Raw genomic sequence first — 27997 nt, 5'->3', positions numbered from 1 at the left:
TATTATTCCCTGATAATTCAGCCCAAGGAGGTATATTCTTCTTACTAAGGTAACTAAGGCCATAGAATTGAATTGATTTTTTACTAAGCTAACTTAATTACAAAAATAGCCAAAATACATCAGCAGAAAAGCACTGAAAACTTAGAAGGGGCTATTTTAACAGAAGAAAACCAAAGTAAACATGAAAATTTACATTTCTTAATACGTGGGAAAAATATTCCAAAGGAAAAATGTTGAAGCAGAAGAAAATGTTTCCTACTTAGATTTGATTGATCAAAAGAATGCCATTAAGAAGACTTTCTTTTTAAAAAATGTTTTAAAGCAAAATGCTTAAGTTCTGCAATGTGCAATTCCTTATTTAAAAAATCTTTATTTTCAACAACTTTTCTCCATTTGGTTTTACAGTCTTAAACATACATCATATAATATTCATGGACAAGCAACATTTTACAGAAATAATTGGATTTTAACCTAAAAAGCAAAAAAAAGGAAGCCACTTGGGATAAATTCCAATCAAAAAGAAAAATTTCATGGACCCTAGTAAAGTTATCACTTTACTTCCAGTAGGCTGATTCCATGAGTTTACTTAAAGTTTATTAGCTGTTATTCACCAGTTGAGATCATAGTACACTCAAACAGAAGTAGCAACACAGTGTGATGTCATCTTTGGAACAAAACTTTCCTCTTCTTCCTTATTCCAGTCCTGTATTAGGGGCACAGAGGGGGAGGTATGAAGTGAGTAGGTTTCCTCAGTTTCACTGTGTAAACTGAATCTTCATTAATTTCAGTTGAAGTTGCTTAAAGAAGCTTTAAGACTTTAATTACAAGCTAGGTTCACAGGAAAAAATAAAATCAAGAAATACAAAGTAAAACTTCCCCAACCTTGTCTAAATGATTATTACAAGGTTTCACGGAAATCTAGGATGCACCATATTATTAATTTCATGTTTATTTTGGAGGGAAGATACAATGATCAAAACTAAGTTAACTGGTTTATCAACTAAAAATTAATTTTCCTAAGTCCCCCCTCTCCCTATGACTGGCATGATTCCTGTAGTAAAAAGATCCAATATCAAAATTTCTATACATCATATCTGGGTTAAAAGCAATGGAATTTAAAAAATCAAGTATACTTCATAAATGTTACTTTCATGAAAAATATAGGCAGAAAATGTTCTTTTTAAAGATTTATTCAATTTCTAGCTTTTGAAAAGCAGGGTACTCTCTCCGAAAGAGCAACGTGCATTTTTTGAAAATTAAATTGAACAGGGGGAAACTGCATATACAGTGAAAAGCTGATTTTTAAATACATGTACAAAAAGGGTTTGCCTACAATTATAAAATAGGCTTGGATAACACCTCTGTTGGAACTCTAATGCTCCTCTGGTCAATCACTTAAACGTGTGTATTGGGTTTACCTTCAACAATTGTCAATTTCAGCTTTGAAGCTTTTTGTAAAAAAGTTTTTTAAAATCTTAATTCTTAAATCTTATTTCTGCTACACACTGAAAAGGGGGAAAACAAACATTTTCAGCTGCCAGCATTTAAATAGCATATTAACTGATGGAAGTTAAGTAACAATTAAATGCACAACCATCAACCATTATCACTTAACAAAGTAGAGAAATTACATGTGAATAAATCTGATTTTAGGTAGGTAATTTTTGATGGAGATGCCCTTATTGGGTATATTAGTCTGATTTAAAAGATTGAACTTGCCTCATGGATGCCAATTGTGGTAGAATGGCCTAATGGACTTATGAGACACTATCAACATTGGAGTAATCTTAATACTGATCTAGGCACTACTCTAATTTTGGGGCATTATGCATGAAATACCATTTTAAAAACCTATAATTATATACAGACACCACTATCAATTTCCATTAAAGATACACTAAGACAATATTTTATACTAAAAAATTGGCTTTACTGTAAATATGCTAGTTTACAGTGCAGAGATTTCTGGTCACAAATCAAGTTTCTAGCTAAGTATTTCTACAGAGTAAATAAAAAGTAAGTTTCCAGGTCTGTCTAAATTAACCTGACACTCGCATAGCAGGAAAGGAAATATTATAAAAGTTAATTTTTTATGCATCAAGCCTGTTTTAGTTAGTTACTTGTTCAGTTTATGGTTTCTTCAAATAAGTTTTCTATTTATATAAAGTTCACAAATCAGGTTTTATCTATCCCCAAACATTTGAAGGGTAGGGAATCTGTATTACCTTCACCTCAAGCACTGCCAAGTCATGCATTTGACGAGGTAAAGAAATGAAATTAATAAGACTTCCCACAAGAAACAGTTACGCCAAGAATACTGTATCACTACAAATTTTATTCAGAAGCCCATCTTTTTTTTTGTTTTGTTATTTTTTAGAAAAAATTCTCATTATGAACTTTGTTTGGTCAATCAACTACAAGACTTTCTAGCAGACATACAGTAAAAATGGCATGGCTCAGAATCGACCAGATCTTTCACGATCTCTTGACCGCCTTCTATCACGTTCCCTTCCTCCACCGCCGCCGCCGCCACCACCACCGCCGCCACCGCCACCGCCACCTCCACCACCACGACCACGATCTCTCGATCGAGAACGACGTTCACGAGATCTTGATCGGGACCTATGCCTGTGAACAGAAAAAAGGTAAAATGAACTGGCTCACTAAATTAAATTACAATCACACAAAGTGTATAATGGTTTCTGAACAGCTAATTTAAAGAGAACTGAGAATAAAATAAAATGGTATAATTATCAGGAAAGTATTATGTAAATTAATTTAGTATTTTATATGAAGTCTGGTTACCAAGGTCCTGGTGTTTTTCTCTTCCCAAAATAGCAAAGCAAACAAATAATGACAAATCAAAATTCTGGAAACTAATCAAATTATTCAAAGATTTCTTTTGAGTTAACTTATTATAGAAATATTGTTTTCCAAGCTGCTTGATGCCACTGAACAATGCAATTGCTATGAATAATAATCACCTAACTTATTAGATGAGTCAACTTCAAACCAATAGTAAAATTTAACATTTTTGGTCATGCTGTCAGTATTAGTTGGTGAACCTCATACCTATCAGAGTAGTAAATTTAACAAAAAAGGAAAATGTTGGAAGTTGGAGAGGACGTAGGAAAACTAGGACACTAATCCACTGCTGGTAGTTATGAACTGATCCAACCATTCTGGAGAGCAATTTGGATGCCGAAAGGGGTATAAAACTGTGCATATACCCTTTGATCCAGTAATACCACTACTAGGTTTATATCCCAAAGACTTTCCAAAAAAGAAAAAGACCTATTTGTACAAAAATATTTATAGCAGCTCTTTTTGTGGTGATGGAATATTATTGTGCTCTAAGAAATGACAAATAGGATGATTTCAGAAAGGACTGGAAAGACTTATATGAACTGATGTATAGTGAAATGATCAGAACCAGGACAACATTGTGCAGTGACAACAATATTGTCTGATGAAGAACTGTGAATGACTTAACTCTTTTCAGCAATACAATGATCCAAGACAATCCCAAAGGACTAATGATGAAGAATGCCATCCACCTCCAGAGAAAGAGCTGATATTGACTGAACACAGACTGCTAGCACAGCATGCTCTTTTCAATGACTCTGGATAGGCTATCCTCCATGTCTGGAATGCATTATCTTCTCATTATAATCTCAAGTTTTCTTTCATTTAAGTGCCACCACATCCACGAGGCCCTTCCTAATTCTTGCCAAATGCTAGAACTCCCCCACAAAATCACTGATTTTATTCTTTTTCCACTTCTTTTCAACCAATATATCTTTCTCTTCCTTCTTCTGGTTCTTGAATGTCTTACACAAGAATATCTTCCTAATTTATAATGAATAGTCCCGTCCCCTTTATATCATTTTTGAATAAAACATACCATCCATCCATAGTCACATTCCAGGGGCCCATTCTACCAAATTATAGTGACCACTGCTTTTAATTAATTAATTAATATTTATTTTTCTAAGTTGGGTCCATTTCTCAAAGGGTAAAATAGGGCTAAATGTTAATTTTAAAGTAGAGAGAATTTGAAACCCAATTGCCTTAATTTACCTTACCTGGTTAACTAAATCCAGGGCCTGGAACAACAGAATACCAAGACCAAAATGGCTGTAGCACAATGGGTTATTAATTTATAATCGGGGCAGCTACACGACGAAGTAGATAGAGCCCTGGCCCTGGATCCAGGAGGACCTGAGTTCAAATCAGGCCCCAGACACTTCACACTTACTAGCTATGTGACCCTGGGCAAGTCACTTAACCCTCATTGCCTCACCCTTCCCCAATTTTGCATATATACATATAAAAAAAATAAATAAAATCAGACTCAGTTCTATAATCAATTTCTCCCAGGTTCCATTAAAAAAAAAACCAATAGATTACTTTAATTATGATTTTTTTTCGGGAAAAAAATACAAACTGCCAAATTCTGGAAAGTTCTTTAGAAAAAATATTTGGCAATAATGCATATTTTTCTTTAATTATATTTATTCTTCATGTTACTGAATAAAAGCCTTACTTCTTACGACGACGCCCATACAACTCCCGCCGTAGTTCTCTAGAGATGGGTTTCAGATGCATAAAGTTACAGAAGCCTCCTCGAGTACATTCTCTGTGGAATATAATTAGATAAAAATTGTCATGTAATCTCCTCATTTTTATTACTTACTATAATGTTCATCATGCTTACTAAATTGTTATGTTGAAAGCTGTCTGGCAAATGAGAACTTTGTTCCAAATGGACACCACTCCCAATTCTCATCATTACCCCATCTCATATTGGCGACAGCAAGCTTCTCTGAAGTCAGTCACAGGTGAAAGCTCTGCATGAATTGGCTGTCCATTAAACCAGCGATTGTTTAAGTCAATGACAGCCTTTTCTGCATCTTCTTCACGGCGAAACTGAGAAATGAATAAAAGAAAAATGCTTTCACATCTTATTGTAGTTATACACATTTACAACAAATAGGTAGATATTAAAACTAATAAGATGGACTAGGACAGATGATCTATTTCTAGTTACATTATTACTTAAGCCTCAATATTACCCAGTCTCAATACCAATTTTTAAGTTATAGAGTCCTACTATGAATTAGCACTCACTTGGCTCTCCCTCCCCCAAAAAACAGAAAAGAAATTTCTAGACAATATTTTGATAGAAAACATTAAATGGTCACAAGCTTCAAAAGTTGGCAATAAAAAAATAGTAATCACTCACAATAACAAAATGGCTCATAGAAAACAATTCCAGCTCTGTATTCATTAACACTGCCAGTGCTCAAATTACATTTATAATTTTACTCTTACCTTTACATATACATTTCCTACAAGATGATCCCCAAGATTATCACAAACATTCATCTCCTCAACTTCACCATACTTTTCTTCCATTTCTGTAAAAACCTCCTAGGTAAAGAGAAAGATGATGTTAGAGCACCTTCACATACCAACTACATTAGAAAATAACAAGGAACAAGTTATTTTTCAGTAAATCAGACAAAGTTTAACAGCTTTTAACTAAGTGAAAATATAAAAGTCTTTCTTAGATAATAACATTAACATGTCCTCCCCACTCCACCCAACATAAAAGGTGCTTATTATAATTCGATTGTATTTTAGATAAGGAAAAAATTAGAGAATATGCTTTAAAATCCAATAGCCATTAGAGTCATCACCGTCCAATCACTCAAATGTTCTCTACTTTAACAAGACACTGCATCAAAAATGTAAGATAACTGTTTCTAACTTGTAACAATGAATATCACTCACCTCAAAGAATTCATCATAGTGTTCTTGCATTTCGACATCACTCACTGCACCTGCAAATGAGAGAAATCTTTTTGGTTAGAATATTGAAATGAGAGACCTCTTGAGTTTAAATTCAAACAGCTAAACAGTAAAATATGTAGAGAAAGAACACAAGGTGATGCAGTTGTTAAAGATATAGCATAATAAAACTAATAGCTCTTTTTAAAGGTGAGATTTTTAAATCTCCCATGACATTCTTAATAGTTTACTAAAAGTTAAATCAAGTTTAATCAGCATCAAAGTGCCACAATTTCAGAATTGTTAAGGAAATATCTATTATAAAATTAGAAAAATTTGTTAGATTTCCTTTTTTCTCATAATCAGGTGGAATAAAAGTTAAGTAACCTTATAGAAAATTCCTTTATTAAAATTACAATAAAGATCAAAGGGAAAGTGGTATGTTTATTGACCTTTAAGTTTACAGCATAGAGAAAAATGCTCTAAGATCCCTTGTGATGTGATTAAAACCAAAGTACATAATGACAAAAATAATTTGTAATAGATTTTGTACATTGATGGCATTTGCGTGCCACTCAAATAAATGGAAATTACAATGCTTTGTTATAGAAAGCATTCTTAGTATATATTCCAAAATAATTTTCACGAAGTATGTTTTTCTCTGTAACTTATAAACAGGGAATGAAATTATACCTATCATTTTAGGTAGATTCATACTACCTAAGCAAATTGAAATTTTTTATTTCCACTCCCCCTTACTAAATTTTAACAATTCAGATACTGCCCAAAGCATCTACTCAAGAGAAATTAAGACATTAGAGTGTGCTAAATTAAGGTGGCTATATGGGAGAATACAGAAGACAAGCAATAATGCTAGGCCAGCCTGCAACCTGTGTTGTCTAAAAGCCCAGCCCTTATAGTTTGGAAACAAGATGGGGCAAGGATGGGCAAGTTCGTTTTGTGTTACTTCTGGCCTATTCTACGAAGGCCATAAATCTTTATCCTTAAAGTACTCCAAATAAAAACGCCAGGAACACACTACCTTTCTCATTAGCTATTTTGCAAATGTTCCCAATAAATGTGAAAAAATTTCAATGTAAAAACAAAATAATTTTCAAGAGCCATTGTGATTTAATTTAGTTTTACTTCTAATCTGCATGGTAGCCTTCTAGATTCCAGTTTTTTTTTTTTTAAATTGTGATGTCTATGGATAGTTTTCAAAAAACACAACTTACTAAGGATTAAAAAGCAAACTCTATAATTCTTGATAGCTTATCATTTGTAAAGATATTTACAAATGAAGTCATTATTTCTTCACTAAATAGGATGTTTAAAAATTATTTTTAGACTTTATTCTTAATTCCACTTTCTTTGGTAGTTTTATAGTACCTTCCCCCAGAGTGAAAGAGAATGTAAAGTATAAGCTAAATTATTTAGTAGTTCTCATAAAGTCAAAATTAGGTAGGGAGAGATTTAAACTTCTGGCTATAGATTTGGAGATTGTCACTGATTTTTATTTTATCCATGTCAGTGTGTTCTAGTTGTATGCAATTTTTGAAAGTGTAAAATGGAAAATATCTGACAACAGGCTAATAACTCTATGGGGAAAAATGCATTTTATCCTGATCTCATAAATACTGCTTATTTGTCAGGATTTAATCATTAAACCATATAAAAATAAACATGAAATATTTTAACCATTCACAGATAACAGATTAAATAAAAATACTACTCAACCATCTATATCCTTTAATGTAAAACAGATTTTAACAGCAAAGCATAAAACAATTATTCATTTTTCCTTTTAAAACTGTATGCTTCTTAAGCTTGGATTCAATCATTCTGACTGAATTTTATATTTCACTGAAACAGCTCTTCACTGCATAAAAGGGGCAGGTAAATAATTTTAAATTTCAATTAACTGAACTTAGGCATTTGGGAAGTATCAGTGAAAGAGTCCTATAAAAGTTCATCAGTTTAAACTGACTTTATACTTAAAATGCAAACCAAACTATTTACTTATTCGGAGAAGGCACCAGCTTTTTAATATACATATTATCAATTCTTTTTATGCAACGTGCATAAAGCAGTGGAGTACCATGAATATCTATTATTTTAAGAGTCCATAGTCAACATTACATATCTAAATTAATTTAAATATATTTCCAATGAAATAGGAATACACGCAACCCTGATTAATGAGTAAAAAGCAGCCATCACAATTATTCAATAACCTACTTTTCTTGAAAGGAAAAGAAGCAAATATTTAGTATACCTATATTTAAATATTTCCCCCTGAAACTGTCCTTTTTAAAAAGTTAAAACAAAACAAAAAAATCCTCAGAAAACAAATTATTCTAAACCAAAGGTAACAAAGTAAACTTTATGTAGTCATTTGAGAAGTCCTGTACCACTATATCAATATCACAATTACAATAATGCATGTAGTGCCTTAACTGGCAGGATTAAAAATGAACAGAAGACCAGACCACAAGCTGCTGGTACAGGCTGATTTTTAAAAGGTATTTGAAGTTATATTTGTGTCTACAAGGGGCAATTTCTCAGTATTTAGGTTCTGGACTGTTCATTGGCCATCTCTTGATTTAAAAGGTTGCCAGTTTTAAATTCCAATTTCCCCACCAATAATTAAATTTCACAGGGTTAAGAAACCCAACCAAACAGATATTAAATTATGCAAAATAATGAAATAAAAAACTCTTCTGAAGGTACTAGATTCTCCATTACTGGCTCGTACCTTGTTCTTAAACAACTATCGCTTAATAGAATAGTATTCATATACTTGCCATTTGAAAAATAGAAATATTTGCTAAATGGAAAATTGCAGTTCTTTTCCATGCAAGTGCCCATCTGTTTTCAAACTATAGTAAACCAAATTCTGAATTCCACAAAGAAGACAAACTTTAAATTTACATTCAACGTCATATAATGATGATCTTCAAACTTTTCCACCAAGGACCTACTGGCATTTGGCAAATACAGATTTGCTCCCCAACACCTCCTCTTCCCCCCAGTGCTCTAGCTAGTGTCTATATCCTGCAATAAGGAAAGCTCAGGGTCTCTGTGACCCTATGGAAAATACATAGAGCAAGGTTTGTTAGAACTAAAATGTGACTTCTGAAATAGCTCGACTTTTTAATTAGGGACAAAATTTTGAATGCAATTTGGGGAAAACACACACGCACACATAAATAACCAAATTTCACCAATATATCTTTTAAAAAGCATTTTAAAGTAAAATGTGAAATATCCTTGCTCTTATGAGAAAAAGAGCATAACGCTTACTTTGGCATATTTTCCCCTAGGATGACGGTCAAGTAAAGGAGGAAACTGGGAGCAGACCAAAACTACTTAAAAAAAATATATAGTTTTAGCCCCTTTTGGAAGAATTGGGTGGGAGGAAGGGTTGAATAGGACAAGTCTCTTGACACATTTAATAAAATGTGGTCCTTTATTAAACTAAAATGGTAGATCAGATTAAGTTGACACTGAGCTCTGACAATCAAGCCCAGGGAACCAGTGAAGGAACTTGTATGAACTTACAGCGCAAACCGTCAGCAGACTGGGAAGAGTTTTGAGGGTTACGGTAAATGTTCAAGAGGGCAATGGTCTGAAATACAAAACGCAACAACTTTATATTATGGAAAATAAAATTTTAACACTTAACCGGTTTCCTTTGATGATCACTTTTGCCGAGTCTCAGTGCTGAAAAAGAGCAAGTTATTTTCTCCAGAGGGGAAGTTTTCCTGAACCACCCTAACACTACATAAGAGATCTCATAATATGCTATTATTGTGTTTTGTTTTATTAAAACACTCTTCTTTTACAAATTGAATTAAATTATAAAAGTAGAGAACTTGCAATTTAAAACTTCATTTAACAAAATAATTAAAACTTAGAATAGCCAGGACAAAAGAGCTACATTGTGTAAACACAATAATTACATGACATGAAATCTCTTATTTCCTTAACTTTTTCTTTCTTTGTTTTTTAATGAAACAAGACCCATACTTGGGCAACTTACCTTACCGTATCCTAAATATTTTTATGATTTCATACCTATAGAAAGAACTTGATAAATGTCAGGGATCCAATCAGTGTAATGATTGGCTGATTAAAAAAAAAAGGTTTCATATGTATGGACCTTGTCATTTAACAAATGTCAAATCAAAAGAAAGGTCCAATCAGTGAGCTTTCAAAAGTCACATGATTTGTCTCATGAACAAATACAGTTATCAAGTTCTTGCTGTGCGCAAGGAGTTCCATCACCTTGTCCTGTTTGCAACAGCTTTATGTCAGCAGCTCAGAAGCCAACATTATTGTCTCAATTAGGAGTGGGCTCTTTAACACCATTCTTTAAAAAAATTTCTCCAACTGTGGGACTTACAGTGTGAGCCGTCAGCCGTCTGTGCACTGTTTTGGGGGTTACGATAGATGTTTTGAATCAAGATGGTCTGCGGGGAAAAAAAAATAAAAAGGGGAATTCTACTGGCTGCTGTGCATATATTAGACAATTGCAAAGAGACAACTTGTTTGCAAATGGCTAAACAAAATTTTTTTTGCAAGTCAGACATTTTGTGTGTGTCTTCTGAAGAGTACACCAAAACCATCATATTATGAAAACAGAGTTTTTTTTGCAGTGACTTACTTTAAGTCAGCTAGCAACCAAGAAGAAACTATAATTGATTAGTTTAATGAACAGCCCCAAGTTAAAATGACAAAGTATAATAAATGCTCTAAGTCTAACATTTTTGTACTTCAGACTAAGACACTAAAATGTCCTGAAATTTCTCAAGATAATCAAATCCCCCATGCAAAATTTTAACCAGTACATAACTTGAGAGTATGCAGTAGGTTCAAGTTCTTCCACTGTTACACAAAGCAAGTTTCTCAAATGTCAACCAGATACCTTATACAATCTTATAAAAATATTTCTTGGTGAAGTCTCTGTTTACATAATACAATAATTTTAAATGTTTGTATGTTTTCCGCTCCTTCTTTTAAGGAAAATATCCTTTTAGCCCTTCTGCTTTACACTTGATCAGGCAGACTTGAAACCTTACATTTGTACCGTTCTTCTTAAAACCAAGTTGTCTGAAAAAACAAACCATGTTTAAGTTAGTAAGCTAATATAGTACATAAAATTTCAATGTCCATTATCACTGTAAGCAGCTCAAAAATGTACTGTATATGCTAAAAACCACAAATCTAATTAATGTTGGGGGGGGAGATTAAAAAACTCATCTTCAATCTTGATAACGTTGCTATGACATATATATAGGAGATTTATATCTAGTTTATAAAACCAATTAGTTAAATTCCCACGTATGTTTACAGGGAATTCCTAATGGCCACAAAACTTCTCCAAGCCCCAGCTCAAATGAAAACACAGTACATTTTAGTGTTGAGTCTTCAGACAAAAAACCCAACACTAAGCAGAAGGCACAAAGATAAAAAATTCTTGTGAATGATTATCAACAACACTCTTCTCTGTCTCTGAATATCTAAATTTTTTCTAGTTCATACCCACTTAGGGCATCCTGGGACATATTCCTCTCAAGACTTTGGAGGTAGGACAGAGAGCTCTACATTTACTTGGGTAATATATTTATTGCTTATGTTTACAGAATTCCTGAGCAGAGAATGCTAACACAAAATAAAAATCCTGAGCCCATGGGTTTGCAGCTAGCACTAGACATTAATTTTTACATTTAAAGAAAACAATGGAGCTCCAGTGCCTAAGATTAACTTTAGAAAACAAAATCAAAATCAAAATTAGATGTGTAATACACATACACACCCAAAGAGAAACTAAGGGAAAAAAAGTTTATGAAATCACCTTTACTTTGATTCCAACATGGCAGAATTTAAAGTCACAACTAATGAACTATTTCTGGAAGAAAAAAAAAATTTCTACTCGCATTTAGCTAAAGAGCAATGTTTATATTTTTCCCACCCCTCGAATTTATTTCATTTACAGATTCAGTGAAGAAAAAAAAAAAACCTAAATAGATTGATGAACTCTCCCAACCTATGTCTTAGTGGAATATTACAAGATTTACTTAACCACTGTAGAAATGAAAATTCCTTTTCAAGTGGGTCTCCCCTTTCAACTATCAAAATGAAAACCAAGATATAGTTGAAAAACTATTCTAAAGGGTTAACATTTTTTCTTTCTGTTGTGGAAAAACCTTACTTTTGAGGTTTATGGTATAAATTCATAATTATTAGTGTTTCCTGGAGGGCAGAAATCTAACTCAGCAGTACATTGTAGTTTTCTGATGTTAGAGCCTACAGAAAATTATGTTTTCCTCTTTTCAAATTGTGAATAGTGAACATGAGATGGAAATGACCTACAACTTTATTTCTCCCAATTCTTTTAAATAAAAATTATGATACTTTCCCTCCAATGCTCCGAAACACATCATTCTGCTTGTAGTTTCTAGACTTTTTTTCCTTTTTTCATTAGTTGAAAGAAAATATACCAGAACTTTAACCACTGAGAATACTGTACCAAAGAATTAATAATAGGTCACCTCTATAACAGGTACCTAAAGAGCAAGGCATAAGTAATTTACACCTAAACCCAGAGTTTATAACCTAATTTCAGGGATTTAAAAAAACCTCCATTTCAAAGACAGTAAATGTCACAACGTTTCTTTCCTACCCTTTAGCTTCTAGCTAAAGAAATGGAGTAGGAAGCTCATAGAGTAGAGGACGAATGAAACCATTCAAAATAGAAATCTCTTTTATAAACCAGATATATAAAACTAACAAGTTTTTTGGTTTAAGGTTCCTATTCCTAGCTAACTCAACCAAGTAACCCCAAATAAGTTTTAGTTGGCATGGGCTTTCCCTACCTCTTCTAATCCTACTGTAGTAAATCAGCTGGCAGGGGAAACTAGCAGTTAATGTGAATTACAGCTAACAAACCAGGAAGGGGGGGTGGAGAAAGAGAGTGTAAAAAAATACTACAAATCAGATCAGTTTTTTGCATGCCAGGTCCACATTTTTGAGTCAATTAGTCTTAAGAACAATGAAGTTCTGAAATCCTTCCTATGGATATAAGGAATATACCAGCAGGGTTTACCATACAAAGAATCTAAGGGACATGACTGATTTTCCTTGAAATGTAAATACACCAATTAACCCTGACCAGCCTCCACTACAGTTAAGGTTTTTAACAGGGTATCCTGCAAAAAGGACCAGTACAAGTAAAAAGAAAATATATGCACACATAAAGAGAAAAAAAATGAATTTTTTAGTATTATTAGCAATATTTAAAAACCGAGATGAAAATTTGAGACAAAAAAAAAATCTAAGAAAAGACACAAACCTGGCTAAAGGTTGGTTTGTTGTGTAATCGAGAACATCTGTCTCCATGACGACAAGCTCCAATTTTGAAATAAAATGAACAGTTGACTCTGTAAGTAAAAACAAGACCTTATTATATTGCTAGGAAAAAATAAAATACATGTAAACATGTAATTAGCATAATGATGACTACCAGATTAATTCAAGTGCCAGAAATATAAACACTACAGTTTAATCTTTATTACCTGATACCCTTTCCTCACAATATGAAGAGTTAAGAGGTCACTTAATCCAATTTATAATAGTAATGTCTTCCATAATTATCAGGTACTTCCAAGACAATCAGTGTTGAGGATCTTTTGAAGGTAGCGGTTCTACCTGTGAAGAACTCTTAAGTAGGATCGATCATCCCCATGTCCACACTTCCTCCCCACCCCAACCAAGGCTAGATCTGCTTTTCTGCAAATCACTCCTAGTTCTACCTTCTGCGGTCAAGGACAAATCCTTCTTCCTTATGACAGCCCTTTGAACACCTGAAAACAATATCCTCTCCCTCACTCTTCTCACATAAAAGTTAAAAATCCCCCCATTCCTTTATCACCATATATTGCATCCTTTGGAATAGTCTCAGCATCTCATTAAACCTTTTCAGCTTGTCAGCATTCTTCCTGGCCTAAGCTTTCTGCAAATGACTATATTCTACAGATGTGGTCTGACAAGGGCAGAGTACTGTAGGTCTCTCACCTTTCTGGTTACTCTGTCTCCTTCCTAAACAATGGCAATATAAATCCTCCTTTCTGCAGATACCTCATCAGGCCTAAGGATGTGAATTCTATTTAGGTTTCTTTTCTCCATTTTCATTTTCCAATGTTAATTCATTCTCTTTATTGGATTAATTTTCCTATTAACCTGACATACTCATGTTAAGGACCTGCTATTTCCTTGGAAAAGAATTCCTTCCACTCCCTAATGTTGTATCTCTACTAAAACCTAGTATAAGGGTCTCAGTTTTCTGAGACTCAGAAAGATTAAGTTACTTTACCCCTGATCATATAGTTATAAAGCTTCAGCACTATCCACCACACCATACTGCCTCCATCTAGCCTAAGTAAAATTACCTCAAAACACTGAATTTCCTCCTGCCCTCCTCTGTTAACTCGACAAAACATTTTCATGTTCTTTCACCCAAGTTCTGTGGTCTCACCTCTGAAAACCCGGACTTCTGGGGAAGCCCACTTTAGTTTTTGATATCTCTTTGGGAAAATTTAAAGATCAAGATATGTACCTGATGCCTTTTTTTTTGTTGGAGAGGCATGGGAGTATATAGACAGAATACAGCTTATGGTACTTGGTTGGTTCTGCCTAATTTTTCTTTGTTACAAGAGAAGGCTCAATAACATCTGTCCTGTTTCTGTGTGGCAGAAGTGTCGGAATGAATAATAATTTTTTGTTAGCAATGATAATGAGGGTTCAAAATTTATTGAAACGAAAGACATGTATTGTGCACAGTTTCCTCACAAACTATCTTGTGTCTTTTTTTTTTTTAACCTAACCTTTTATTTCATTAGTATAGGGAAGAGGAAGTTTCCTCCACCAATGTGGCTAGACAACTCAGTTTTAGGAGTGGCCAGTGGCACTGAGAGGTTAAAAAACTTGTGAGTCATGTGTCTACTACAGATTTTCTTTAAAAAAAAAAAAAAAACACACCCCCCCTCCAAATCATGGTGGTCTGTCCATCATGTGTGATGCCACCTACAAACAGTTCCTTCCCTCAATGAATCAAGAGAAAATACAAAATAGTCTTGAAGAAAATATTTTAATGAAATGAGGAAATCTAGCACCTGATGCTTGCCAACTTCTGTTTTCCCTCCTTGTATTCAACTCTTCCCCTTTTCTAAGACTTCCTATCATTATTTTCTTGTTAAATTGCAGTCTGCTTATGAGCAATCACCAAGAAAAAAAATTTAATTTAGAAACACAATCACATATAGAAAAGAAGAAAGCTTTGTGATGGGAACCAGATTATACAATTTATATTTGTTTTGCATCCCAGAAGAATCACTCCGGCCAGGTCCCAAAAGTGGCAGTTTGACAACCTAGTTACAAAGTATTCAAAGAAAGACTAAATTCTAATTACAGACAAAGTTTTAAGCAAGGGATTAAATGTATTTCTTTGTTAAGGAACATAAAACCTTGTCCTTATTAATGAGCTGAGAGAATGGTTTTTTCTTTTTAAAAAATTTTGAGAATTGTTTTTTAAAAAAGAAAGGACAAAAAAAAAAAAAAGGAAAGGACAAGGGACTTGTTACTCTAAAGCACCTGAGTTCAAATCTGGCCTCAGACACTTGATACTTACTAGCTGTGTGACCCTGGGCAAGTCACTTAACTCCCATTGCCCCGCGCAAAAAAAAAAAAGATCATTAAAAACAATGACAACCACCTTCTTATTTTATGTTATCCACAGAAGAGGGAAGACCCTCTCTGATCAATACTGTACAGTGAAATGAATTTTAGTTGTCTGAAATACAAAATTACATTCCAAAAATTATGTAACAAAACGAATGTAAAACCTAGCATAAAAAAGATGTTATAAGTGCCAATAAATGCAGGTTCCAGAAATTCAAATTTATAACAAATACTGATTCGTGCAGTGTTTTATCTATTTTCTAGCTTAGGTTAAAAAAAAAAACTTTTTAGAAGTCAAAGTTCCCCTAGTTCTCTCCTAAAAGGGAAAGTAAGAAAACACTCAACAAATGCCTGAATTTCACAATGCTGTTGAAAGATTAATTGTGGTTAAACACCAAAAAAGAAGGCAAAAGATAATTGGGATCAATGAACTTCCAAAAAAGGGAGGCTAAGTGTCTTGGCCACAGCAGACCTAGACTTAAGGAAAAAATAATTTCTTTTAACTTTTTCAATGGTAAACTACAAGGAAACTATAGAACAATGGCCATGGGATAGAGACTTACAATATACAAGATTAAATAAAAATAGTGGTCAGAGATCTTTGCTACAAGGATACAATCAACCAACAATCATTTATTAAATAACCTACTATTGCTTAGCATAGGGGATACAAAGAAAGAATTCCTACTCTCAAAGGGTTACAAAACCCTCTACGCCCAAAGACTGTATGAAACATAAAAAAAAAATTTAGACATATTTCTGATTTGTTCCAATCATAGAAAAGGCAAACTTTTTAAAAGTCTGTGGAAATGTGAGTAATAGTGAATGCATAGATTAATCCACAACAAATATAAAATATTGTGTAAAAAATGCCTGTTTACATGGTTTTGAGCAAGTAGTTGCTGAAGTTATTTTTTGAGAGGCAATCGGGGTTAAGTGACTTGCCCAGGGTCACACAGCTAGTAAGTGTTAAGTGTCTGAGGCTGGCTTTGAACTCCGGGTCTCCTCCTGAATACAGGGCCTGTGCTTTATCCACTGTGCCACCTAGTTGCCCCTGGGGTTATTTAAATAGCATAGGAAGTTCCTAATATCAAATTTTGGAAAATTAGTTTGCAATGCAAAGAATGAAAGATTTGGTGTCATGGGATCTGGGTCGAAATCCTAACTCAGTCACTTACTGTCTGTGTGACTTTTGGGCAAGTCACTTAATTTCTCTGGACCTCAATTTCCTCATTTCCAAAATCAAAGGGGTTAGACAAGATTTTAGGTGCCAAACCCTTCCAGGCCACAAAACTCAGAGCACTACCCATTGAGATTAAAATGTAACAGGGAAATGTTTAACAAAGAAATAAAAAATACAACATGATGTTAATTTGTGTTTTTCTAAGGCAATATGGAGCCTGCAGGGATTTCTATTTGAGTTTGACTTCAGTGGACTACATGACCCCTACAGTTCTGGCTCTAAGTCCAATGCACTAAAATCAAGCAGGCCAAGGTAAAAAAGCAAAACTATTTTCTTTAGTTTTTCCCTACACTTAAGCTATTGTTTTAGAAGTGGCCACAAGACCCTAGAGCACCTTCCTATTTGAAATAAGAAAATAAGTATCGCAGGCACCCCATTTTTCCAATTCAGGGGAGCTCCAAATCAGTTTCAGTTGAAATATATTCACGTGTTGTACATATTCATTTCATGAGTTATTTTAAGGGTTCATGCCCATAACCTTCTTTTGGCTAATTGTGTCAATAGTTTTACGTTTTAGAAATCTAAATCTATTTTTGAAATCTAACAAAGTACTAAAAGTTATGTGCACCAATGTTCCTTCAATTCAACAAGAATTTATTAAACACCCCGGTTCTCTTAGTCTACCTGACCCCCAATACTTTGCATTTACTCATTTCTGCAAAGGTTATTTCCCTTTAGTAGAACATAAGCTATTCAAGGGCAGAGTTGTTTAATTTTTCTCTTGGTGTCTACAGTACCCGGCATACAGCAAGCTCTTAGTAAATGCTTTAAGTGAACCGAAACATCTTTTGTTTTCCAGAGGTGACACTTGAACTGAGTCAGGGAAAAGGGCTACGAGTTCCAAGAAGCAGATGTGAGATAATTCCCAGCCAAGGGGAGGGGAGAGAAGAGGAAGAGGAGAAGCGACCTTTGCAAAGGAAAAGGCAAGAGATAGACATGGAGTATGTGGCAATGAGAGGCAGAACAATGTTTAATATTACATGGAAGGGCTTTGTGTAAAGTATCTAGGACAAACTGCCCTCTCTCTAGAAGCAAACTTCAATTCCGTCCCGCTCCCTCCCGCCGTGGTCGGGGAAGAGCGGCCACCAAAGCATTTGAACCAGCCTCGCAGTGTCCGGGAGCGAGCGGCCACATAAAGGGCCGGCCCCGTGGAGCCCGCGCCACCAGAATCGGCCCCGAGGGCGCACATGCTTCGCTTCGCTTCCCTTCCTTTCCTTCCCCCCTCCCGCCCTCCTCGATCCCGCTCCCTGGCCCGGCCACTTCTGTCTGAGGCTCCCCGAGGCGGCGCCACGGCCCCTCGTGTCCTTAAGTCCGCCATGTGGGATGTTGAAACTGGAGTTATTCTTCCCCTCCTCCTCATCTCCGTCCCCAAACAGCCCCGCCAGCGCCTCCTACGTCCCTCCGCCCGCTCCGAGAGCTCCATTCATCCACTTAGAGTAAAGCTCCACGAGAAGGCGGCGCGTGGCTCCCCGGGAAAAGTGCTAGAGCACGCCGCTCAGGCGGGGCGGGATGGAGGGGGCAGAAAGCGGCGAAGGGCTCGCGGATGCGAAGTTCTCTTTATGAATGAACTGGCTCCACGAGGCCGGGCGCCCGCTCCTTCCCGCCGCCGCCGCCGCCGGCTCCCCTCCCCCCACGCCACGGTCCGGGCCTACAGCCGCCGCCGCCGCTTCCCCATCGACCGCAGCCGGGGCTCTGGCAATTCCGGCGGTCCCCTCCGTTCTTCCGCAACGCCGCCTTTCTCAAGACCCTACTACGCCCTCCCGAGAACAAGGACCGGGTGACTCAAACTCACTTGTCTTTTTCTGTGCCGAAAATGGAGGCCAAATACTCCGCCATTTCCCACCCGCCGCCGCCGCCGTCGCCGCCGCCACAGCCGGACGCTTGCTCACACGTCACCCGAACGCGACGGCGTCAGTCACGGCCCATCCTCTCCACAAGAGGAGCTGGACCCTCCGCCCAATCACGCTTGGGCTAGGCGCGGCTTCGCGGCCGGGCAGGCCGGGCGGGCCGGGCGGGGCCAGCCGGGCTCCTCCTCGACGGCGCCCTTCCCGCCATCTCCTCTCCTTTGCTACGTCCTCTTTAGAGTACTTAGTTCCTACTTTGGCCCACCCTTGATGGGTTCAAAAGTGCAGGTTTCCCCTGCTTCCTTCCCTTTTGTTTTTGACATAGTTTGTTTTCTTCTTTGCCATCTGCTCCACACAAGTTTTTCACATTTTAACGTTTTTGATTCTTTCCCCCTTTGCCTCTCTTACTTTAAAGTTTTTCCACATCACTGGAACATCCCTTATTAAGCATGTTTCCCCAGAAACTTAGTGATTATCGAGAGGGGTGTTTTGAAAACATAACCAAAATAATTTAATTGGATAGGCAGACCTGTTTTTCCCTTTTTAGGTAAAAGGTATATAGTTTAAAGTTTCGCGTTATTCTAAGTCCTACTCCCCAGCTTTCAGAACCCCAAGTCTTCCCCTTTGCGAGGTGGGGTGGTGGCTGTACCCCCAAAGAAACCCATGGGGATGGACAGACACTTGGCTCAAGAACTGCCCTACTATGAGGCAGTAGAGAAATCTTAGAACAAGCTGTGTTTATAGGCCTGGCTTCCCAGTGTTAATTTTCATTTAAATTCCAGAGGTTATTAACCTATTTCTTTTCTTTTCTTTCCTTTTCTTTTCTTCTCTTTTTTTTTTTTAATGAGGCAATTGGGGTTAAGTGACTTGCCCAGGGTCACACAGCTAGTAAGTGTTAAGTGTCTGAGGCCGGATTTGAACTCAGGTACTCCTGACTCCAGGGCCTGTGCTCCATCCACTGCGCCATCTAGCCGCCCCTATTTCTTTTCTTTCTAATGAACATGTGCATTTCTTTGCTTCTTCCCTCCCTCCCCTCACCCCAACAAGTCTAGCATCTTTTGAAAACCCCTTCCGATTGTAAAGTAAAACCACCAGACAACTATGAGCTCATTGCCCTCACATGAAATTCTCTAGGAAAATATTATAGCATATATAGTAAATTATAAGCATATAGAAAATAGTATAGCATATGTTTAAGTCTCCTTAAATGAGGATGTGTCCCCAGCTACTGAATGGGCAACTAAATATACAATATGTAATACTAGGTATGGGAATTGTCTTTATTTTTTTAACCATGTCAGAAAATGCTTATAAAAAACTCACCTGGGGCAGCTAGGTGGCACAGTGGATAGAGCACTGGCCCTGGAATCAGGAGTATCTGAGTTCAAATCTGGCATCAGACACTTAACACTTACTAGCTATGTGACCTTGGGCAAGTCACTTAACCCCAACTGCCTCACTAAAAAAAAAACCAAACAAAACCTCACCTAAAGCACTCAAATAGTCAGATTCCCTGAGGAAAGATAAAAACATTTTGGGGTTTCTTTTAGGAAGCGACCAGTGGATCTTTCAATTTCTACTTTACCCTCTGGTTCTAAAGATATCTGGGCAGTTTTCTTTTGTGATTTATTGAAATAACTACGTTTAGGCTCCTCTTTCTTGTTGTTGTTCATAGCTTTCAGAGAGTCCAGTCAGTGATTATTAAATTATCTCTCCTTGATCTGTTTTCCAGGTTAGTTGATTTTCCTGAGATATTTCATATTTTGTTCTGGTTTTGTTTTCAGTCTTTTGGCTTTTTATTTCTTAATGTCTCATAGTGTTATTAGCTTTCATTTGGCCAATTCTAATTTTCAAGGAGTTATATCTGACTTGGGCTTCTGGCCTTTTGTGCTCTTTGGCTGCTTTTACAACTCAGGATAGGAGCTTGCAGCTTCCCCTTTCAGTGCTCCCAGAATGGTGTGATCCCTGGTGAGGTCTGTTCATTCCCTTCCTTCTCTGAGCTCTGCAAGTTCCTGAGCCAGTTTTGGGTCAGTCAACTTGTTCTTGGTTGTTGTTTTTAGAAGACTGCTTCTGGACTCATCCTCTATTGACCTGATGAGAGGCACTGAAGCTTCAGAATGACTGAACCAATGGATCTCCTTTGATCTGCCATTCCTGCCCTGATTATTCCACTGTGGGTTACATACCGGACCAAAAGCTAAAACTGAGACACCACTCTGTTCCTGAGATCGGAGCCACACAGCTAACCATTTACTTCCAGACCTAGTTCCTTGTTCAGTACCACAGCTAGGGCCAAAGCTGAAGACCACTCCTCTCAGCCCTGGATCTGTGACCCAGAAGTGGGTTGTCTGGGTAACAAAGATGACAGATAGTACTTATTCCCATCCCCAGCACTTGTTTAGAGATCCCTTGGCATTTCTATCTTCCCCAGTGCTTCCTACCCCTATGCCTTGTCTCAGCCCTCTTTCAATCCTTGGGTGCTAGAGTAACTTAGAGTGATTCTTGGTGCTGCATGCTCCTGACAAGCCACCCTAAGCTAGAAATATGATTCACTATGTCTTTTTCTTGGCTTTCTTAATCAGAAATCAGTCTGATACATTTTCTAGACTTCTGAACAACATTACTCCCACTGTGTCAGCTGAGAACTTTGCTTTATATTTTACTGAAGGGGAAAAAAAGCGTCATTCCATGAAAGGTCCCTCATCTTGTCATCTCACATCCACCAGCTGCCTTCTGCCACTATGTTCACCTTCACTCCTGTCTCACATTAAGAGGTGGCCCTTTTCCTTACCGAGGCAAACCCCTCTACATGCGTCCTTTCTCCCATTCCATCCCATCTTCTCCAGCAGATTGCCTCCTCTATCCTCCCCACCCTCTCCTTTATTTTCTTTTTTCTTTTCTCTTTTTTTTGTAAGGCAATTGGGGTTAAGTGACTTGCCCAGGATCACACAGCTAGTAAGTGTCATGTGTCTGAGGCTGGATTTGAACTCAGGTACTCCTGACTCCAGGGCCAGTGCTCTATCCACTGCTCCACCTAGCTGCCCCCCTCTCATTTATTTTCAATTTCTCCTTGCCAACTGGATGCTTCACTACTGCTTACAAAAATGCCCATGTCTCCTCCATCCTTAAAGAACCCTTACTTGATCTGTCCATCCCTGCTAGCTAACATCCTATATCTCTCCTCCCTTTTGTGACTAAACTCCTTGAGAAGGGACTATCTACAATTAGTGTGTCTACTTCCTTTCCTTTCACTCTCTTCTTAATCCTCTACATGAGGTTGTTGTATGACTCAAAAGGAGGCAGAATACATATTTCCAAGCGCTTCTTCCCCTATCCTTCTCCAAGAACTTTCATTCCTCCCTGGAGGGGAAGCAAAAAGTTGGGGCAGGAGGCCTCTCTGCTCTCCTCAGAAAGAGGGGGTACCTAACAGGCCTAGTAGATCTCTCTAGTATATGCTTACTCTATATATCCATCCATCCATCCATCCATCCATCCATCCATCCATCCATCCATCCATCCATCCATCCATCCATCCATCACAGTTTATGTTCCCTCAATTTTAGAGAGTGCTTAGCATCTCACTTCCATTAAACATCAGCTTTTACAAAAAAAAAAAAATTGGGCAGCTAGGTAGCGCAGTGGATAGAGCACCGGCCCTGGAGTCAGGAATACCTGAGTTCAAATCTGGCCTCAGACACTTAGCACTTACTAGCTGTGTGACCCTGGGCAAGTCACTTAACCCCAATTGCCTCACTAAAAAAAAAAAAAGAAAGAAAAAAAGGAAAAAAAAATTACTTCAGAGGTGGTTGTTGCTGTTTATCATTCATTTTCAAAGAGAACCAGTGACATCACAGGTAATGTATTGACTTACACATAAATTGGATTTAAGTGAGGCAGAGTTGTGAAAATATGTCAACCTCACTCTCTTCCTGAGTCACTGAAATCCAGTGTCAGGACAAAAGTCAAGACAACTGGTGATGGCCCAGAATTCAGTAGATGACCTTCAATGCCTGCTCAAGCTCTAAGCACTCTGCAGTGCCACCTGCTCCAGCAGCCTTCATGGCCATTGGAACAAAATATTCTCATCTGCCCTTTCTACCGCTGAAGTCTTCATATGCTTGGGATAGACACCACCCTAATTCACCAACAGGTTTGAGGTTTGTTGGTTACCCTCAGCCTGGTTTAACATGTCTGCCAAGAAGGTTCATTGACATATAAACATTGTGCATGCTATAGCTTCTTGGAGCCACAGGTGAGAGTTGGGTGAAGGTAGACACCAAGGGTGGATGACCAGCCCTGAAAATTGCTCCGCAAGTCTTCATACCAGAGGTACTAGAAGGTAGCACAGTGGATAGAGCATTGGGCTTAGAATCAGGAAGACTCACCTTCATGATTTCAAATATGGCATCAGACACTTATTAGCTGTGTGATCCTGGGCAAATCACTTAACCCTGTTTGCCTCAGTTTCCTCATGTGTAAAATGAAAAAAGCCCAAACTTAGGTTTTGGGGCCACAGGGTCTAAAGGGAAAGGGGAAGGGAATACTTCCCCTACACCCAGCTTAATTCATGGTGATATGCTTCAGATGAACAGTACCTTCACCCCTAGATACCACCTGAAAGAGAAGGACTGACTGTCCCAATCTGGAAGTTTTAAAGACAAACTTGTTTTGCAATGCAACCAGTGGAAAGAAGCTGTTTCCACATATAGGATAGGGGAATGTAGATTGTTTTCTTCCCCCAAAGTAGGTCCCTTCAGTTGCCCATATCAGTGTCTCCATCTTAGGTGATCTGGGCATGAGGAAGGTCCTATTACACTGAACCAGCACTGAGTTATTGATATAAATCTAACCTGGTCACAGTCTATACTTTAAAAAATATACTATTGAGGGGCAGCTAGGTGGCGCAGTGGATAGAGCACCAGCCCTGGAGTCAGGAGTACCTGAGTTCAAATCCGGCCTCAGACACTTAACACTTACTAGCTGTGTGACCCTGGGCAAGTCACTTAACGCCAATTGCCTCACTAAAAAAATAAAATAAAAATTTGCTTTTTAAAAATATGAGTTTTAAATTCTCTCCCTCCTTCCCCTCCCCCTCTTGAGAAGACAAGCAGTTTGATATAGATTTTGCATGTGCAGTCATCAAAATATGTCCATATTAGTGATCTTGCAAAAGAAAACAGACCAACCCCCCACCTCAGCCAAGAGTAATAAAGTAAAAAAAAAGTATGCTCCAATCTGTATCTATACTCCATCAGTTTTTTCTCTATAGGTGGATAGCATTTTCTGTCATAAGTCTTTTGGATCTTGGATCATTGTATTGCTGAGAATAGCTAAGTCTTCACAGTTGATCATCATACAATATTTTTTTATGCAACAAACATTTATTTTATTTTTCTTTACATATAAGGGTAGTTTTCAACATTCATTTTCATAAGATTTAGAGTTCCAAATTTTTCTCCCTCCCTCCCTCCCTTTCCTCCCCCCTCCACAAGACAGCAACCAGATCATATATGCTCTTTTTACCGGTTCTTTCTTTCTTTCTTTTTTTTTTTAGTGAGGCAATTGGGGTTAAGTGACTTGCCCAGGGTCACACAGCTTGTAAGTGTCAAGTGTCTGAGGCCGGATTTGAACGCAGGTACTCCTGAATCCAGGGCTGGTGCTTTATCCACTTCGCCACCTAGCCGCCCCTTATCAGTTCTTTCTATGGGGGTGGATAGTAAGCTTCCTCATTAGTTCCTTGGGATTGTTTGGATCATTGCGTTGCTGAGAGTAGTTAAGTCATTCACAATTTCTCATTGAACAATACTGCTATCACTATGTACAATGTCCTCCCAGCTCTGCTCACTTCACTATATGTCGATGTTTATGAGTCTTTCCAGGTTTTTCTGGGGTCATCCTGTTTATCATTTCCTGTAGCACAAGACCATTCCACCACAATCATATAGCACAGCTTCTTCCATCATTTTTCAATTGATGGACATTCCCTTGATTCTCAATTCTTAGCCTCCACAAAAAGTTGCTATAAATATTTTTTTGTACAATTTTTTCCCCCTTTTCTCTTTTTCAGGATTACTATTGTTAACTGTTTCTCTTTCATCCTATTCCCTTCCCCATGATATTTATTCTATTATCTATCTTATTTCATCCTATCCCTCTTCAAAAGGGATTTGCTTCAGTCTGTCCCCTCCCCCAGTCTTCTTTTGCCCCTCTCTCTTTATCCCCTTCCCCTACTATTTTCCTGCAGGGTTAGAGAGATTACTCTACCCAATCGAGTGTGTACATGATTCCCTAGTTGAGTCAATTCTGATGAGATTGAGGTCTTTGAGCCTTTTCTGATGAGTATAAAATTCATTTATTGCCCTGCTCCTCCCCATCTCTTCCCCCACTCCATAAGCCTTTTCCTGTTTCTTTCATGTAGGATTTAACCTCTGCCCTTCCCCCACCCCCAGTGCATTCCCCTCACCCCTCAATTTAACCCTAAGGATGTCATCATGGGGCAGCTAGGTGACACAGTGACAAAGCATCACCCCTGGACCTGGGGGGATCCCAGCCAAAACCCGGCCTCAGACACAAGACAGTCACCCACTGTATGACCCCAGGTATGTCCCCCAACTCCAATTTTTTATGGTTCTCTAAGGTCTTGTATTTGAAAGTCAAATTTGCCATTCAGTTCAGGTCTTTTCATCAACCTGGAAGTCCTCTTTTTCATTAAAATCCCATTTTTTCCTCTGAAAGATTATGCTAAATTTTGATGGATACATGATTCTTGGTTGTAATACCAATTCCTTTGCCCTCTGGAATATTATATTCCATGCCCTCCAGTCCTTTAATGTAGAAGCTGCTAGATCTTGTGTTATCCTGACTGGGGCTCCACAGTACAATATTTTCTCCTTGACCTGAGAGCTCTGGAATTTGGCTATAATATTCCTAGGAGTTTTCCTTTTGGGATCTCTTTCAGGAGGTGATCGGTGGATTCTTTCAATTTCTATTTTAGCTTCTGCTTCTGGAATTTCAGGGCAATTTTCCCTGAGAATATTTTGGAAGATGATGTCTAAGTTCTTTCCTTGATCATGGTTTTCAGGTAGACCAATAATTTTTTTTTTTGGTGAGGCAATTGGGGTTAAGTGACTTGCCCAGGGTCACACAGCTAGTAAGTGTCAAGTGTCTGAGGCCGGATTTGAACTCAGGTACTCCTGACTCCAGGGTCAGTGCTCTATCCACTGCACCACGTAGCTTAGCCCAATAATTTTTAAATGATCTCTCCTGGACCTATTTTCCAGGTCAGCAGTTTTTCCCAGAAGATATGTCACATTGCCCTCTATTTTATTATTCATTTGGATTTGCTTTATTGTGTCTTGGTTTCTCATAAAGTCACTGGCTTCCATTTGTTCAATCCTCATTCTTAGGCAATTATTTTCTTCAGAGAGCTTTTCCATTTGGCTTTTCAAGCTGTTGACTTTTTTCTCATGTCTTTCCTGCATCACCCTCATTTCTCTTTCCATTTTTTCCTCTACCTTTTTAACTTTATCTTCAAAGTCCTTTTTGAGCACCTCTATGGCCTGAGACCAATTCATATTTTTCTTGGGAGCTTTAGAGATAGGGGTCCTGATGTTGACATCTTCCTCTGAGGGTGCACCTTGGTCTTCCTTGTTACTGAAGAAACTTTCTATGGTCCTCACTTTTCTCTATCTGCTCATCTTGCCTTTCTTTTACTTGACTTTTAGCTCCTTAAAGTGGGGCACTCTTTCCAGGCTGCAGCATCCCAAGCTTCAGAAGTCCCAGGTGGTATGATTTAAGGAGAATCTTCACTGACCTGGCCTGTTCCCTGGTTTGTAGACGACTCCAGACCAACTTGCTAATCAACCAGATTTGTGTGTTGTGGTTGTCAGCTCCAACGAGCCTGTGCCCCTCTCCCACCTGGGCCACTGCTTCTCAAGCCTACTTCCTGGTTCCCAGCAGGGGTGAAAAATCCAAGTTCTGCCTCAGCACCAGCATAGACCCCTATAGTCTCCCTCCTGCCCAGGGCTCAGCCCTCTCACCAGACTGTGAGCTTAGTTCCAGACAATATTTGCGCTTCAGCTGATTCAGAGGCTCTGGGGGTCTCCTTCTCTGGTGAGGCCTTCCTGGCACTGGATCTGTGTCAGGGTGACTGTGGGGTTGGGCTCCACTCCTGTCTCAGCACAGCAGCTCCCTCCTTCTGACCTTCCAAGCCATTCTTGGTTAGAAGATGATTTCAGCACATTCTTCTGTGAGTTTTGCTGCTCCAGGCATTTTCCTATGGCATTATTTGGATGTTTTTTGGAGCGATTGTGTCATGAGTTTGAGAGTTCACTGCCTTTTCTCCGCCATCTTGGCTCTACCCTGGAAGTCCCAACTAGTTTTTTGGGGGTTTTTTTGATGAGGCAATTGGGGTTAAGTGACTTGCCTAAGGTCACACAGCTAGTGTTAAGTGTCTGAGGTCAGATTTGAACTCAGGTCCTCCTGACTCCAGGGCCGGTGCTCTATCCACTGTGCCACCTAGCTGCCCACAACTAGTTTTGTTTTGTTTTTTTTAGTGAGGCAATTGTGGTTAAGTGACTTGCCCAGGGTCACACAGCTAGTAAGTGTTAAGTTTCTGAGGCCGGATTTGAACTCAGGTACTCCTGACTCCAGGGCCAGTGCCCTATCCACTGTGCCATCTAGCTGTCCCTCCACAACTAGTTTTTATAGGAAGTATGACCTTCCCTTGCCCTACTCCCCTCTACCTTAGAAGACAGAGTTTTCTCCTGAGGCACCTTGATTTTAAGTTATACCTGGCTCTGGTTTAACGATAATGACTATTTTCAAACCTAGGATTCAATTGTTCTCAGTCTACTTGGGTTCTCTCTCTATTTTCTTAGGACCCTAAAAATTAATAATCAAAATGTAAGATTCTCTTTAAGCTTAAGAATTTTCTTCTGGCTTCCAGCAAGAAGTTCTAAGTTCTCTTTAAAGGATTTTGGAGGGGAAAACAAAACAAAGCAAAACTTTGGGAAGAAGCAGTTTCTTGCTTGTGCTGGTAGAGATTGCAGGGAATTTTTCCTTGGGTTAGATAAGGTACTCTATCTCTTTCTCTCAGCTTACCTAAGATATCCAGCTTCCACTAGGAAAGGTCATTCACTGTGGGTATCATTTGGAATCTTTTAGTTTAGAGGTCAAAAGAGGAGCCACTGGAACTTACAGAGTAGGGGGCTACATGATCACACCCATATTTTGGGGATATCACTTTGGTACTAGGGTGGAGGATAGGCTGGAAAGGTGAGGGAGTAGAGGTTAGGAGAATATTAGGAAGCTGTTAAAAGAGTAGTAGAGTTGAAAGGCCTCAGATGGAAGGCAAAGATATCCTGTGTCTATTTCAGGT

The 27997-nt window shown here is 38.1% G+C and overlaps 1 protein-coding gene across 4 annotated transcripts; it reads right to left on the bottom strand.

Moving 5' to 3' along the window:
• Positions 1–203: 203 nt before the first annotated feature.
• On the bottom strand, positions 204–18679 carry U2AF1 (U2 small nuclear RNA auxiliary factor 1). 4 transcript variants are annotated; one of them, XM_043995536.1, is made up of 9 exons: positions 18567–18649; positions 13148–13235; positions 9355–9421; positions 5797–5846; positions 5335–5433; positions 4796–4929; positions 4547–4639; positions 2440–2628; positions 334–703 (listed from the first exon to the last, which is right to left on the bottom strand). In XM_043995536.1, exons 1-8 carry the CDS (start codon positions 18608–18610, stop codon positions 2457–2459), a joined length of 747 nt encoding a protein of 248 aa, XP_043851471.1. In that variant the 5' UTR covers positions 18611–18649; the 3' UTR covers positions 334–703; positions 2440–2456. The 4 variants fall into 4 exon arrangements, with proteins under 4 accessions (XP_043851469.1, XP_043851472.1, XP_043851470.1 ...); XM_043995534.1 differs by lacking the exon at positions 9355–9421 and adding an exon at positions 10199–10265 and having other exon boundaries at positions 204–2628; XM_043995535.1 differs by having other exon boundaries at positions 219–2628; positions 18567–18679.
• Between the last annotated feature and the right edge of the window lie 9318 nt (positions 18680–27997).

The sequence above is a fragment of the Dromiciops gliroides genome, chromosome 3 (assembly GCF_019393635.1).
Source record: "Dromiciops gliroides isolate mDroGli1 chromosome 3, mDroGli1.pri, whole genome shotgun sequence".
NCBI lineage: Eukaryota > Metazoa > Chordata > Mammalia > Microbiotheria > Microbiotheriidae > Dromiciops > Dromiciops gliroides.
This window is presented reverse-complemented; position numbering and strand designations above follow the sequence as displayed.

Excerpts from the sequence above, each read along its gene's own strand:
- U2AF1 (XM_043995535.1), bottom strand. The coding sequence starts at position 18,610 with ATGGCGGAGTATTTGGCCTCCATTTTCGGCACAGAAAAAGACAA. Across the intron at positions 5,847-9,354 it reads GTCTGCTGACGGTTTGCGCT|GTGCAGTGAGTGATGTCGAA; the intron begins GTAAGTTCATAC and ends TCTCATTTGCAG. Across the intron at positions 4,930-5,334 it reads TAGGAAATGTATATGTAAAG|TTTCGCCGTGAAGAAGATGC; the intron begins GTAAGAGTAAAA and ends TTCATTTCTCAG.